At 37.8% G+C, this 15,205-nt stretch overlaps 4 protein-coding genes across 4 annotated transcripts; 2 read left to right on the top strand and 2 right to left on the bottom strand.

The window, feature by feature from the left end:
- Nucleotides 1-101: 101 nt before the first annotated feature.
- LOC108252494 lies at nucleotides 102-2,618 on the bottom strand. The gene is made up of 4 exons (XM_026824155.1): nucleotides 2,445-2,618; nucleotides 1,754-2,224; nucleotides 1,205-1,598; nucleotides 102-922 (listed from the first exon to the last, which is right to left on the bottom strand). The coding sequence occupies exons 2-4, from the start codon at nucleotides 2,219-2,221 to the stop codon at nucleotides 480-482; spliced, it is 1,305 nt and encodes a 434-aa protein (XP_026679956.1). The 5' UTR covers nucleotides 2,222-2,224; nucleotides 2,445-2,618; the 3' UTR covers nucleotides 102-479.
- A 298-nt stretch (nucleotides 2,619-2,916) lies between these two features.
- LOC103509930 (survival motor neuron protein) lies at nucleotides 2,917-4,380 on the top strand. The gene is made up of 2 exons (XM_026824140.1): nucleotides 2,917-3,094; nucleotides 3,328-4,380. Exon 2 carries the CDS (start codon nucleotides 3,340-3,342, stop codon nucleotides 4,129-4,131), a length of 792 nt encoding a protein of 263 aa, XP_026679941.1. The 5' UTR covers nucleotides 2,917-3,094; nucleotides 3,328-3,339; the 3' UTR covers nucleotides 4,132-4,380.
- A 399-nt stretch (nucleotides 4,381-4,779) lies between these two features.
- LOC103509920 (centrosomal protein of 128 kDa) lies at nucleotides 4,780-12,050 on the bottom strand. Its single transcript, XM_008474553.3, has 5 exons — nucleotides 11,980-12,050; nucleotides 11,556-11,609; nucleotides 9,927-11,196; nucleotides 6,126-6,245; nucleotides 4,780-5,717 (listed from the first exon to the last, which is right to left on the bottom strand). Exons 1-5 carry the CDS (start codon nucleotides 12,039-12,041, stop codon nucleotides 5,682-5,684), a joined length of 1,542 nt encoding a protein of 513 aa, XP_008472775.1. The 5' UTR covers nucleotides 12,042-12,050; the 3' UTR covers nucleotides 4,780-5,681.
- On the top strand, nucleotides 6,592-8,545 carry LOC103509910 (coiled-coil domain-containing protein 186-like). The gene has a single exon (XM_008474544.2). It carries the CDS (start codon nucleotides 6,740-6,742, stop codon nucleotides 8,480-8,482), a length of 1,743 nt encoding a protein of 580 aa, XP_008472766.1. The 5' UTR covers nucleotides 6,592-6,739; the 3' UTR covers nucleotides 8,483-8,545.
- Nucleotides 12,051-15,205: the final 3,155 nt, after the last annotated feature.

The raw sequence follows: 15,205 nt of genomic DNA, 5'->3' as shown, positions 1-15,205 counted from the left end.
ATGTCGAGAGAAGAGGCGAGAACTATGTGGGGAAGAAAGTGGCAAGAATAGAAATGGAAGGAAAGAGAGCAAGAGGTAGACCAAAGAAGAGATGGAAAAACTGTGTGAACGAAGATCTACGTGAGAAGCAGCTATCTGGAAATGAGGTGCATAGTAGAACGGACTGGAAGAGACTGACACGAAATACCGACCCCGTTTGAACGGGAAAAGGTAAAGTAGAAGAAGAATAATTGGGTAACAAAACTGTAAGATTATGAGGGATTCATAACTTTTTATAGAAGATTTTAGAGATCATTCAATAGTACAACCAAAAACCACATCATACCCGTAAAAAAGGAGTTATTATTGATTCATAACTTTTTATAGATTTTAGAGATCAATCAATAGATCAACCAAAAACCACATCATACTCGTATCTCTAATAACTATCATAAAATTAAAATAAATAAATCGTCTGTAAATTTACATTTTAATTATAATCACTTACTCAGCATGTGTTTTCCTCCTCCAGAGTAAAAAACTTTCACACATGTCAACAGCTTGTCAAAATACTGGCAAGGGTTGTGCGATTTTACAACATATTGCTCGTAGTTGCTCACCCTTACGTTTCGTAAGTGTAGCGCACTTCTTTTGACTATATTTGGTACAAAACTACGGACAGATTTCCTGACTACTATTGAAGATTCAGACGTGATATAAGCGCCAGAGTGGTTTTGTTTGATTAGGTGCAAGATAAATGGAAGCAATTTTCCACGAACGATTTTGACATCAACATTGTTGGTGTTTTCTTCTGTTGCACAAACATTTTTGCCGTTGTGTTTTGTTGAACAAATATTTTTACTGTTGTTGTCTGCCACCTGATTATCCAAATCTGTCTTACTCACTTCTGTATTTGTTTTCGTATCAGCACTAGTTTCTTTTTCTGAAAACAGATATATTATTGGTTTACTTAAATCCTTTATTACCATTGTTAACACCTGAGAAGTCCTTGGGGGAAAAGGATAAGAAGGGTGTTTTTTTTCAAGCTTTCAGTTGAAGTTTTTTTTTGTCCTTTAACACTTTAAGCCAAAGAACAAAAATTACAAGAAAATACTCGAGGGAGGATTTAGATTTCATGCTTACTTACATGCTGCTGCTTGCACTGCTGGTCCTTTGTCTCTAATGAAGTAATGACAATAATGATACTACAAAACATGTTACTTACCATTTGATTTGACATTAACACTGTCAAAGGAACAAAGCTTGAAATACACATACTTCACATTGCACAAATAATTGACTTCATCGTACTTGAATATGTCTAGGTTATATTTCTTCAGATTGATCTTCACAATATCATTCAGATGGTGATACCTAGGAGTGGCAAAGTAGTTGGTGAGAAGATGACTGAGTATGTCCTCATTTATCCGGTTATGGAAACTTTCAATGTACTCCATTTCTACAGCACTGAAGACTTGGGGAGTATGTTTGGTTGAGTGGACTAGGCTGACAATTTTGTAATCACTTGTCATTAGCTTGTAATAGTTATCATTGGTGTTAGCTTTGTCTTCTGTAGAGGATGGATTTACAGGAATGTCTGATAATATGGTTTCACTGCCCTGCAAAAGGGATATCAAAATAAGGATACTATTGATGAAATGTGATTTGTTTTCGGTCTGTGTCTTCTTTCAAGACTTTAAAAGAGGCTTCAATAGATGTACTTACTTAGGTACTTACTTACTAGATACTCATATATGTATACATATTATTTTACCTGTTGAATGTCAGCCAATGGATTTGTGCGGATGATATTAAACATATTCAAATCTCCAATGAGCACAGTTTGTCTCAAGTCACCACCATTCAAAACTTGAACAGTCCTCTTGATCTTGATATGAAAATTGTTTTCTACAGTTATAGTTAACCAGTCTCCACTCTTGATTTTATATTTCCCGAGTACTTCTTCACTGACTAAAATACATTTCTCCTTGTCACATTTGAACTCAATGGTTTCTGCCAACTTATTGAATACCTTGATAGGAACTATGTCTAGTTTTAAATCACAGTGAAAAACTCTGTCTTCTTTGGTGTCAACCATTTTCTTAATTAAATACAAAGCAAGAGATATGTAGAAGAGAAGAAACTTGTAAAGTGCTTTATTGTTTTGAATGTGGGGAAGAGATAGAATGTAGAGAAGGGTTTCGAATTGCTGTAGTTTGTCTTTCAAATGTGTCATCTGCATGCCCTGAAAAGAAAGACAATGAGTAAAATGAAAAATTCCGATTCCAGCCTGGTTACTAGTTAGCTTCAAAGAATGTACCTGTCTTGTAAGAACTAGGTCATAGATTCAATTCCCACCCACGCTGTGTTCACACTTTATCGTTATCAGATAAGGATTGTCCTCAGAATAGCTGGATTTCACTTTCCTAGACATGGAGATTGCGTATGACTAGGCAAGTACTTACTGTGGTAAGATGAATACCTAGTTTGTCAACTAGAATTCAATGGGTTCTGTGTAGAGACTCCTTCACTTTTAGGTCCATCCATGAGTTCTTTATTCGGATTTGAGACTTATCTCGGGCTTTTTGAAGCTTTGAAGGAACTTTTGAAAGCTTTTGCAAAATTTCACTTTTTGAATCTCTAGAATAGTCTAGAATAAATTCAAATTTTTCGCGGGTTATAAAAATTATGAAGAGCGTATTTTTTTAATTTTTGAGAAAACTAAAAATACGTCCTATTTTGGCGGTAATATTTCAAATTGTTATCTTTTGCCTATTTCGTCCGTTTGTCCAATTTTGCCTGTTCTTTTTCCATTTTGCCAGAAAATCTCGTTTTCCGAGCTTTGTATAGTTGTTGGACTGTTGCCAAGTCTCCTCTGAGGTTCTACCATTCTTCAGGAGCTGATAGTTAAGTCTACCCTATTACTAGGTAAGGAAAACCAGCTCTTTGTGTGGCTATACAATATGAGTCTTTTGTTCAAACCATTCACATACTGCACATACAATACTGTTGCTCAATACATACTCTTGACTTGTCATTCAGTGAGTTTCTCCTATGGAAGCCATACACATCTTGCAAGCCTACTGGATTTGAACCTGGCTATTCTGCATGTAAGGCAAGTGCATTGACACCAAACCATGGAAACAGTTACTAAATGCCTATAAAGTATGACAAAACATTTCACTTTGACACCTATTCAGTTACAAACCATAGGTACTATGGTGCACAAATTAATATTCTCATGATGTAAGATTATTATTAATTTTGTGCAAAATTTAATTTTCTAATGTTTAAATATTTTTTTTATTTTTTTTTTTTTTTTTTTTTTGTTTTTTTTTTCTGTTCCAGCCAAATTCCACCATGTCAGCAGGAGAGAATTCTGCTTCAAGTGTTCATAATAACGAGAACATGGAAGTTTCCAATGATGAAAAGAATTTCAATTTAAAAATAGATCTCATTGGTCAAAGGCCCGATGACACAGAGCTTATTGATGCATACGAGAGAGCCATTAAAACAGCCAAAGAGGACATTATTAAAAAGAGACCAGACCTCAAAGAGTTGGAAGATGGTGAATGTAATAATGAAAACTCTAAATCCTATCAAACTTCCAATAACAATACTAAATCAAAAAAGAAGAAAGGAAAGGGTAAGAAAAACAAATGGTCCAGAGGCAAGACTTGTCGGGCTGTGTATAGTGCTGATAATCAAGAGTATGAGGCCACCATATGTTTTCTGAATCCAGAACAAGATGAATGTGTTGTCAAATTCATTGGCTATGGAAATAAAGAAACAGTTCCTCTGAGTTCTTTGAAACCATCATATGGCCCTGGAGCTGTATTGGAGCAAAAGATCAAAGCCTCTGCTCACACTGAGTCTACAGCATCAGAATTGAATGAGTCTTTCTATTCCCCATCTAGCACTTGTGATTCCAAGAAGTTTGTTCCCTTCGATAGTAGTCGTTGTGAAAATGGTCTCCCTCCAAACATGGCAATGCCTCCTCTTCCTCCCCCTGCCTTCCTGGCAGGTCAACCATTAGACACAACAGAGTCTTTGTCTGCTGTACTAATGGCTTGGTATATGGCAGGTTATCACACTGGTCGCTATGAAGCATCTCTCGGTCTCAATAGAAACAAAACTTTTGGGAGACCCTGAAATACCTCTGATAAATGATTACATTGAACCAAATCTAAAAAATATGCAACTGTTTGTCTGTATTCTCTAAGAGTACAATGAAGCACATCTATTTACAAGGTGTACCTATGTTCTTTTTTTTCCATGTTAGTTTTGCCTATTAATTTTATTTTTTTCCATTTTTTGTGTAAATATTTACCAGCCATGCTGAATATTGTGAATCTGAAAATTAAAAGTATCACAAAAATCTTTTGTTTTAAAATCAATGAATCATTCTTTTATTATTATTTAAGTCCATTAAGAGTTTACATTCTTTTCAACAGAGCAGATTTCCATCTTTTGTATGTTGGACTTCTGGGGCATAAAAACTGACTAACAGTATTGACCTTTTTTCTGCCCATGGAGTAAGACTTTGAAATGGCCCTCAGTGCCATTTTATAGTGCCACTTGTAGAACTATTCCTTGGAATTAAAGATCATGAAGGAAATAAAGACAAATGCTTGGGTTTTCAAAATTAAAAAATCAACTTTAATAAGAACTTTAAGTATGTACAATACATGAGTTTTACAAAACACAAGAGAAAGTAAAAAAAGGTACAATGTAAAATAATACTGGACTTTTCATAGAACTGAAAATTAAAACTTTACACGTTTTTGAATAAATTTGTACACGGCAAGAAATCACTTGAGAAATGACAAGATAAGGTGTCAGCCAAAAACAGATAACTTGTTTCATATTATGTGGAAGTGCATGGTTTGAAATTCTAAAAGAAACATACAGTGAGGAAGGACTGGGAGTTCTTTCCCTGAAGAAATGCATTGAAGTTCCGGGGTGGACATTTCAGATGAATTTTCTGTGTCAAAAAATAAATAAAGGAGTTACTTCCCTGAAAAAAAAGGAAGAAAAAACATAGCTACCTAATAGGTATGTAGTATTAGAAAATAAAAACTAAAATATACTTGCTTACTTGGAGATGTAGAAAAAAAGAGGGAGATTATTAATTTATTAACACTGTTCTTGGAAGTGATCTGTCTTGAGCTTTTGTTAAACATTATGGCAAAAAAATAATAAATGAAAACGAATAAACTACATGAATTAGCTAAATAAAACCATTAGGGCCAGTGGAAATAGCACTTTAAATGGACCACTTCCCCTTGGATCACTGAAATAAAGCAACGTTGGGCGTGGTTGGTATCCGGATGAATTACCACCTGGGTGATTGTATGCTGCTGGCTTCCCTCGGCCCTACTCAGGCTGAGTGAAGTTAGTGTGGGTAGGCGGGTAGCTTGTCTCTCCATATGGAGGGTAAAAACCCCCGTCACTGAAAACCTCAAGGCCCATTCCCACTTGTGAGTTGCATAAGATTTTTACCGAATACCCAGTAGGCAATGTAATTTAAATGAGAGTGAACGGGCCTTAAGCAGTTATACAGTGACTTTAAACCTCGGGAAAAAATCTAGTCTTCGGAAGACCATTGAACTCTCAATGCAGCAACGTCTTTAGGTCTTTACTTTGGACTGGTGCAGTAATGTCCAGGTCCATATTTCGACGAGACAGTAGACAGACGTGAATTATTCCGGTGTAAGTCCTAGGATCAGATCCAGGGTCTGAAAGTAGAAAACAAACAGGCGATTAGATGAACTGGTCGAAAGAAGCGAGTTTTAAGTTTCCCACTCAATGAGTTTGAGATTAGTTTTTGTGAGTTTGTGTCCGCCACAACTTTTAAGCGGTTTGTCCAACTTTGAATATTGGAAGGCTGTAAGCCATAAGAGAAACTAGTCTGGTCCTTCCCCTAGTGGAAACGTAACATAAAACAATTACAGAACCCATTTATTAAAATTCGGCAAGAAATATTCCATACCAAAGAAATTAGCTGAGTCCCCCCCTTTAAAGTGCTTTAACACTACGGACAGTAGGTCGTTTGCGCACTTAGCTGATTAATGAATAGATTTTGCATCTCTTTTCTGAGTGAGACCTACAATCTAGACTGCATTGAACTACAAGTTCAATCATACCTGGAATATATTTCGCCGTTTCATCACCAGCTCACTGAGAGGTTCAATTGGTTCCAATAAGGTTCTCTGGATTTCTTGAATCTTGAGGTCTTGTTCATTGATCCATGCGTTGTTTTCGGCCTGAAATAGGAGGTTGGGGATGATTAAAACAAAGACTTGAAGTGGGTTTGTATTATGTCATCCAGGCATTTTCGGTGGACTTTTAGCCAGAAACAGCCCTTTAATTGTCCGTAAGAGGGTGAGATTCTGACTAGGCTCCAAGGTAAAGTTCAGAACTTTATTAATCCTTGTTCCCGTATTCTCCAATCAAAGGAAGATATTTCTTTATTAATTTTTCCTCCTTATTATTCACGTTTGTACATTCAGCGTATAACGTAGCGTACTAGCGTTCCGTCGAGTCGTGAAGTTGATTGCAACTTGCAACCATGATTAAATTGTTCTATAGAGCTGGGCTGGCTGAATTGAGTTATGTGACAGTGATAGCATAGGTACTGTTTCGACCAGAACTAGTATGGTTTATTAAAATCAAAGTCTGATTAGGGACTACAATAGGAATTGTTTTAACTAAACAAGTATTTTAAGCTCTTTGTTCAAAAGCCAGAATTTAGCTGAAGATGGAAAGAACCTTGGAAGAAGTAAATACCATACACGAAGCGTTTAATGGTCTCGATGCAAAAATCTCTAGCATCTCGTTATCCAGCATGACAGACCTAAGTCCAAGTCATTCAGCAGTTGATCTCTTTCGGACCCTGTTACCAGCTATTAAACACAGAAACCTTGGAGACAACATGAGTTCTGAAAGTGTAATGTTACCCAGAAGCAAAGTCAGAGACACGATATCTCTTAGTGAGCATGGTGATGGAAGAGAAAGTGATACGTCTGATTGTAAGAACATAGCACTCATGGATAAGAATGATACCCCTGATACCCTTCGAACACAATTCAGATCCATGCAAAGCTCATGCAGCACTGTTCTAGATACTGAAGATGTTGTGGATGACAAAGATGTAGGAAGCATAACATCAAGAATACGATGTCCGCAAGCAAGACAGTCCAGCCAAAGATCCAAGAGAAATGAACACATCATACAACTGAGGGAATTGTTAAATTCATGTGCAGATTTTTTCGATGAAGAAGAACCAACACATCAATTTAGCGACAAGTCTATGGAGTTTCATCAACATTCTATAATGGCAAAACTAAGTGTCATATCCTATGAGAAGACTATGGATAATGAAGAAAGCGAAGAAAACAAAGTAGAAAACGAAGACAAGTATGACGGAGCAAAGAGACTAGAAGAAATCACCGAGCAGTGTGAAAAAGCAAGGGCAGAAAATGAAGAGCTAGAAAACAAGAGGAGACTATTAAAAAACAAAGTTCAAGTCATAAGGAATGAATATCTGACGCAACTGGAAAAACTGGAGATGCAAAATTTGAGAGTGAACAAATTGTTCGAGGAAATCAAGAAGACAGAGCCTGTAGAGAAAGCTTGCGCACAAATCGATGGTCTCAAATCGTCAACGAGAGAGTATTTAGAACAAAGCTGCAGTGCGTTTGAACAACTGACGAAAAAATTAGAAGAAGCGGAGAGCAAGAAAACAGAAGCAGAAAATAAATATAATGATCTGAAAGACATACTGGAAACAACTAAGGATAAATACGATTCCATGTATGAATCTTTGGAACAATTGAACCTGAATTTGCCAGAAGACGTTAAGAAGTACAGTAAAAAAGAATATGACTTGGAAATATTGAACGAAGAATTAAAACTTTTGCAGAACGAGTTTGATGAGCTAGCAGAATTAGAAAGAGAGTATTGGAAAGAGATCGCAAAGGGTGCTGAAGTGAACATGACGAAGCCAGTGGAACGCAAAGATATCAAACACAAAAGTACAACAATTACGAAAATGAATTACAGGGATCTCCGAAAATTGAAAACAGAAGCGGCAGCCAAAATCAAAAGGATTAAAAAGAGAATTAGAGACATCGAATCTAAACCTATTCATCCGATTGCCGAGAAAATATATTTGACAGAAAAGTTGAACCGACTAGAAAAATTGGTTCAAGAAAACAGTGTTGAACGTATTGAGCAGGAAATAAACAACTTGAATGAAAAACTTGAGCAAGAACATGAATACAAGAAGGATTTAGTGCGAAATTTAGAGCTCCTAAAATGTCAGCGGGGATTATTAGAAGAAGAAGCAAGCAATGATGAGACAGAGGTGATACATTTGACGAATCAGTATAACACCATGATGAAAAACTTCCTAAAAGAAAGAGGCAACCTAGAGAGAGAACTCGTAAGACGCAAAGCTGAACTTCGTGTGTTGCAAGAAGGAAACTGTTATTCTCCTTGAAAGAACCAATAAAATTAACAAGAGATAAACGTACCTATATCACAATCATAGAAAATTTCTTTTCTATTACATTTACAACATAATCCTCATATGTTAGATTGTCCTGATTACCTTTGTCACATGCAAACTAAAGAAAGCAAATAAATTATTTGACATCTAGGTTTTATTATCTGTCATAAATGTTCAAAACCAGCGCACTTGAGAGTATCGAGAGACACATTCTATAAAATCATCCTAGATACCACTCAATCTCAAATGTCGATAACGCTAATGCCGGCCACTCAGGCTCAGACGACTGTATGACAGACCTACCTGTGTGGCGGAAAAAGCTTCAGACCGTCTGAAAGACTAGAAGTCGGAAGCTTTTTCCGCCAAACATGTTCCAACAGTCTGACGGAGTTAGGTCTAGAGCTAGACTGTCTGAGCCTGAGTGACCGGCCTAAGGGCGAAATTTTGGGTTTCACCAGCAATGTTCTAATGAATAGTTGTCAAGATGGACCATTCAATTTCTTCGTTTTCCAGTTTCACCCACCTAAATTGGACAATGAAATTCTACGGTACACCTATAGATTCAACCTTTTTCAATATGCTATGCTCAGAACTCATTTATGACGGCATTGATTCGAAATATTAGGATGCTAAGGGACAAATGATCACACTGCTTTAGAAACCAACATAGATTCGGCCTTAGCTGCCCCGCGCGGCGCCATCTTATCTGTTCCACACTAATTCCACTTCACACGTAAGACCCAGTCTGTATTACACATGTATCATTGTTTAAACGCCACTCAAGCGATAATTAAACATGTTAGATTACAAGACATACCACACACTTGTATGAAATAAAGTGAAATTGTCACATGGCAATGTGTAAGTCCGAGAAAAATGGTCTTGAATCATGTTATACTCATAAAATTCGAGTAAATCTTCTTCTTCCTAGCCTTTTCCTATTTAAATAGGGTCGGTGTTTCTTGTCAGTCTCTTCCAGGCAGCCCTATTGTGTACCTCAGGCCCTGTTAATTTTTTTCTCACTCAAGTCTTGATTCACACAATCCTTTCACCTTTTCTTCGGCCTACCTCACCCTTTTGTCCCCCTCACTTCCATTCTCTCATCACTTCTTTCAACATGACCGTACCACAGATTTGAGTAAATAACTAGGCAATAATGTTTATGAGGGAAAGTTGGAAATCAATTTGTTATCCCCTTTTTAAAAGGAGGATGGGTCATGTGATTTATTGCAATGGAAAAGGAAAGGGGGAATATTTTTCCGGGCCGTGTTAAAAACGAGCATTATTTGAGAAATAATAAACCTCAGGGTCAGGTGGTAATTACTTTGCCTACAGTTATCCTCTGGTCCAGAGTTCATTTGTTTAATCCAGTGTTCTGTCATGTGTAGGTAGTTGTGTATGAACCTATTCGATTCTCAAAGTTTCTATTACTTACCAATTGTTCTTCCAAGTCTTGAATGCGACGATTGTTAGCCTCCATGCTGAGTTTCATCTCAGCAATGACTTCATGTTTCTTATCTAACTCTGAATCTCTCAGCTTGATCTTCTCTGCAGATTCCATTCTCAATTTGTCTAGTTCAACTTCTAGCTTGTCTTTCATATCTTCATAGTACACCACATCCTTTGCATTCTGCTTGTACTCTTCCAACATATTCGCTAGTTGGTCTCGTTCCTGTACTAACATCTTGTATTTGCCGATTTCTTCTTTCAATCGTTTGATTTCTTCATCTTTTCGTTTCTCTTTCGTTAACAATCCCGCACGCTCGCATTCATTTTCTTTCAAAACTTCTTCTAATCTTTTAATTTCTTCTCTCATTTCATCAAGTTCCAATTTCTTTTCGTTTCGTCGAGTTTGTATCAATTCCTCATGTTCTTCGGCAAGTTTGTGCAGTTTCTCTGTTTTGATTTGAATATCCTTGGTAAGTACCTCAATGCGTGGCTCTACACTGTTAAGTCTCTCGACAAGTTCGTTGTTTTGTTTGATCAGTTTCTTCATGCTCTCTTCTTTGCTGGCTATTTCACTCATGAGTTGTTTGATTTTCGAGGCGTTCTGTCGGATTTCATCGTCCTTGTGTATAATTTCATGGTTCAATCGATCCAATTCCTTGTTTATATTCAACTCATGGACTTGCTTCTCCAGTTCCTTGCATAGTTTTACATTGGCTTCGTTTTCTTTGAGCAGTGTTTCTATATAATTGTCTTTCTTGTCTACTTCTTTCATCAACTCTGTTACTTCTTGATTCTCTTTGAATACTAAATCCATGGATAACTTTTCGTTTTCTTTGCTCAGTTTCTCTATTTCAGCGTCCTTTCTGCTCACTATTTTGTCAATTTCACTCGTATCACTCGTCAGTTCTTTGATTCTCGTATCTCTGTTGTCAATCTCCTCCTCATACTGAACTTTCAACTCGAGGTTTTTGTTTGTTAAGCTCCTAATGGTCTCTGTTTTCTGGTTCAAATCTCTTTGGTATTTCTCTTGGAGCTCTTTGAATTCCTTCTTGATTTTCTCAAGGTGTTGTTCACAAGTGTTTGCTTTGGTAACACTTTGCTGAGTTTGCTGTCGTAGATCACGAAGTTCTTGGTCCTTGGTTCGCGCTGTTTTGGCTAACTCTAGTAGTTTATCATCCTTTTGCTTCATGGTCTCACGTAACTCTTGTTCAAACTCTAGCAGCTGATTGTTCTTGTACTCGATTTGCTTGACTAATCTGAGGGATAAAGGAGAAAAGAAAAGGTAAAAAAAAATACTCTCGCGATCAAAGCACTAAAACAAATCTATAAAATTTGATTTATTGAAGAACGACTCCGTTGTGTTGGGGAGCTTCACAAATTTTCATAGTTTGTTGGCTAAAGGTCGTAATTAGTATCAAGGGAAGTGATACATTGATCATGTTAATCGAGATAAATCGAGCCGTTCTCGGAACGGCTGGCTTTCTCCTATCCTGTCTTCCTTCTCTCTTCGCTTTAGGGACGATAAGACTTCAGCAGTTATTGCACCTAATGTTAGGTATAATTTGAAATCCTCATCTGAATCAACAACAATTGTAAAATGTGTAAAGTTACTTACTGTTCATTTTCGAATTTCAAGTTACAAATGTATTCATTTTTCTTCCTGTTTTCCCTGAAAAGTAGAAGAAATGAGAAGATGAGTTTCGGCAAAACTTGACTTAACCAAAGTCTTGTACTGTAGTTGGTACCAGGTAATCACTTTACTGAACTAGGTACGGCTACTGGACACATTAAAGTCGAGTTTTACCACCGTGGATTGTCTCAGGATTGAGTTCAATCCGAGGTTGACCTGGCTATTAAGCATAGGGAAATTCTCGTTTCATCTCAATCCCGAGTTGGTAAACCTCAGCATAAGACACATGGTAGATAAGCCGTATTTTATTATGTGACTTTTTTTAGTCATCATACGAAATTTCTCTTTGGGCTAGTTTAGACTATGATGACTAAAAAAAAGTCACATAATAAGATACGGTTATACTTACAATTCTGCTTCGCTGATCTTCGTATGCCACTCCTTAAACTTCAAATTTTCCAACAAACCCATGTTCTGACATCTGAGAACAAAATTAAAATGGTTTAATTTAAATAATAAATAAATAAATAAATAAATGCCGTTTATTTGTGTTATTATATTACAACTTTGGTGCTCACTGCAGCATAGTAGGATTTTAATATCTCAATAATCCAGCGCTTAATGTTTACCTACCATGCTGGCACCGATCGCTATGCCCATTTATATTACATAGCTACTCATTTTCCTCACGAGGCTGAGTGGGCTCCGCAAAAGGCAGTCAAGGAATCAATCATTTGCATGATACATTTTTTTTTTTTGCGGCCCGCCAACTCTCTACCTTGGTCTCTTGCGGCCCTCGGGTGCCCTAAGGTTGGACAACCCTGATCTACACCATAAAGGGTCCTGTCCTTGGTTTACCTAATGTTTACTTTCATCGCGGTATTCGTCACACAGAACCGAGAATGGTGAAACCCGATATTTATTTTCAAAATCACCTCTCTATCTCTATCTTGACTTGGGTAAAATCACCTCTCAACTTGGGTGGTCTGAAATCCCTCTCTCAAAAGTTGCCTAAGTCAACACAGAAAACTGAAGAGACATGTACACAAATCTAGGTTGAATCTGAGATGCTCTAGTTTTTTGTACCTCTACCTTTTGAACCTTTATTTTGTTTTTCAAGTGCCCTCTCTACAAATGTGGCGTTTTAACATCCGACTGATCCAGAGGTACATTGTACACTTACCTTCAGGAACCTCAGAGTACCTTCGTGAGTATTTCTTTGAAAACCTACACCGCTCTCAGGTGTTGAAAGATGTTTTTGTCGTCAATTATGATGTGTTTCTAAAAAGTTAAGTAAATAGGTACGTGGAGTGGGGAATGACGAAGGCCACAATATGATAATTTTGTCTTCAATTTATTATTATAGTAAATGGAAATGAGAAAAAACCTCCCGAATCGGTTCGGCTGGCGCACTTCCGTACACTCAGATACGGGAACAGAACCTTACCTTACCAAATGGCACTATAGCCCGGGGTGGGCCTTGCCTTCAAAGATTCGTCTTCATAAATAATTATACGGCATTATTATAGAAAATAAAAACTTAGATTTTGAATAAGAAGATCACCATGGAATCTGGGATGATTTTGTTTAAATAAGACCCTTGGCCGGGACCACAATCTGAATTTAAACTTGCTTTAAGTTTTACTCTTAGATCAAGCAATCTGATTGGCTAAAAAGTTTGAAATCAACCAATCAGATTGCTTAATCCAAGACTGAAATTAATTTCAAACTCATAAGCGTTTAGTTCTCGTATCGTCTCGAAATTCGTGAGACGAGAAATGGATTTTGTCTCATCCCGTTGGAAAAAAATCAAGGCTGTCTCGAACTGTCTCGTCCCAGATAATGGTCCTAAAGGTGTGTCCAAACATATTCGACCGGCCGTCGATCGACATCGATCGATGATCTATGTGTGGACACCACCTTAGCACTCCTAACCGTCTAAAATGTTTTCTTGAAACCAAGCCTGAAAATGCATTCGCTATCTTCATCAGGTGATCTATACCGCCTCCGAACACTAGTCGACGCATTCCCGACCTTGACAACATTATAAGGGTCCGGGCTTAACCCTGAGAATGACAATGATGACGTCACGCGAGGCACTTGAGATTAGCAGATAGGAAATGGGTGAATATTGATTATCGACGTTGAGTTTTGTTTGGAGTGCTTGAATTGCATAAATGCATTTAATGTACAGGAAAGAAGAGATGTGCGTGGAAATGTGCAGTTTAGATGCAGAGGAGGAAATGGATCAAGTGGCTTATCTGTTCAGTTCAGGATAAAGTCCGCCCCGGTCGGGAATTGAACCCGCGACCTGGCGCCTACAAGGCAGACACGCCACCCTCTAAGCTAACTGGACTGACCAAAACAACGCGCTATTGCAGCTGACTATTTAAGTGGTCACATATTGAAATAAATGATAAAATTCCCTGCTTGGGCTGGGATTGAACCCACGCCTTCCTGTTCACCAGGCGAGCACCACTTTTACTTCTGCTGTCGTGAAATAAATTTTGCACTTTTTTTTTTTTGTTGACAGAGGGAACTGTAACTGCTATGGTCTTATCGTCCCGAAATCGAAGAGAGAAGGAAGACAGGATGGAAGAAAGTTGACAGAGGGAACTGTAACTGCTATGGTCTTATCGTCCCGAAATCGAAGAGAGAAGGAAGACAGGATAGGAGAAAGCGATTATCGTCCCGAAATCGAAGAGAGAAGGAAGACAGGATAGGAGAAAGCCTGCCGACAGAGGGAACTGTAACTGCTATGGTCTTATCGTCCCGAAATCGAAGAGAGAAGGAAGACAGGATAGGAACACAGAGGGAACTGTAACTGCTATGGTCTTATCGTCCCGAAATCGAAGAGAGAAGGAAGACAGGATAGGAGAAAGCCAGGGGGAACTGTAACTGCTATGGTCTTATCGTCCCGAAATCGAAGAGAGAAGGAAGACAGGATAGGAGAAAGCCAGCCGTTCCGTAACTGTACTTTTTTAAGCGAATGCAAATATCAAGTTTTTTTTTAAAGAGGTTTGACAGAGGGAACTGTGACTGCTAGATATCGTCCCGAAATCGAAGAGAGAAGGAAGACAGGATAGGAGAAAGCCAGCCGTTCCGAGAACGAACATTATCCCATCCAGGATAAAATCCGCCCCGGGCGGGAGTCGAACCCGCGGCCTAGCGCTTACAAGGCAGACGCACTACCAACTTCTCCTATCCTGTCTTCCTTCTCTCTTCGATTTCGGGACGATAAGACAATAGCAGTTACAGTTCCCTCTGTCAAACCTCTTAAAAAAAGAAAAAAAAAGAAGAGAAGTCCTAAAATTTGGTTTTTAGGGAAATTTGGTGGCTATAAGCAGTTACGTTGTCATAAAATTGATAGACCTAACGTTAAGTATACCTACCAACTTAAACCTACTTTACATATTCTACATATAATGTAGAAGTACCTACTTACGCACTTACGGTAGTTAGTTTTTAGGTAGGTAGTTACTAATGACACACTCGTACATAGAGCTATCTTTATTTTGTAACTCTACAAAATAAAGATGTAGGTACGTACAATTGTAACAGATACTTTAACGAATTGACATGTTGTTAAACCTATAAATGATCGGGGATCGAGGTGCACATAAAAAAGTGTCTAA

This window comes from Diaphorina citri, unplaced genomic scaffold, assembly GCF_000475195.1.
Source record: "Diaphorina citri unplaced genomic scaffold, Diaci psyllid genome assembly version 1.1 scaffold25, whole genome shotgun sequence".
In the NCBI taxonomy this organism is placed as follows: Eukaryota; Metazoa; Arthropoda; class Insecta; order Hemiptera; family Psyllidae; genus Diaphorina; species Diaphorina citri.
This window is presented reverse-complemented; position numbering and strand designations above follow the sequence as displayed.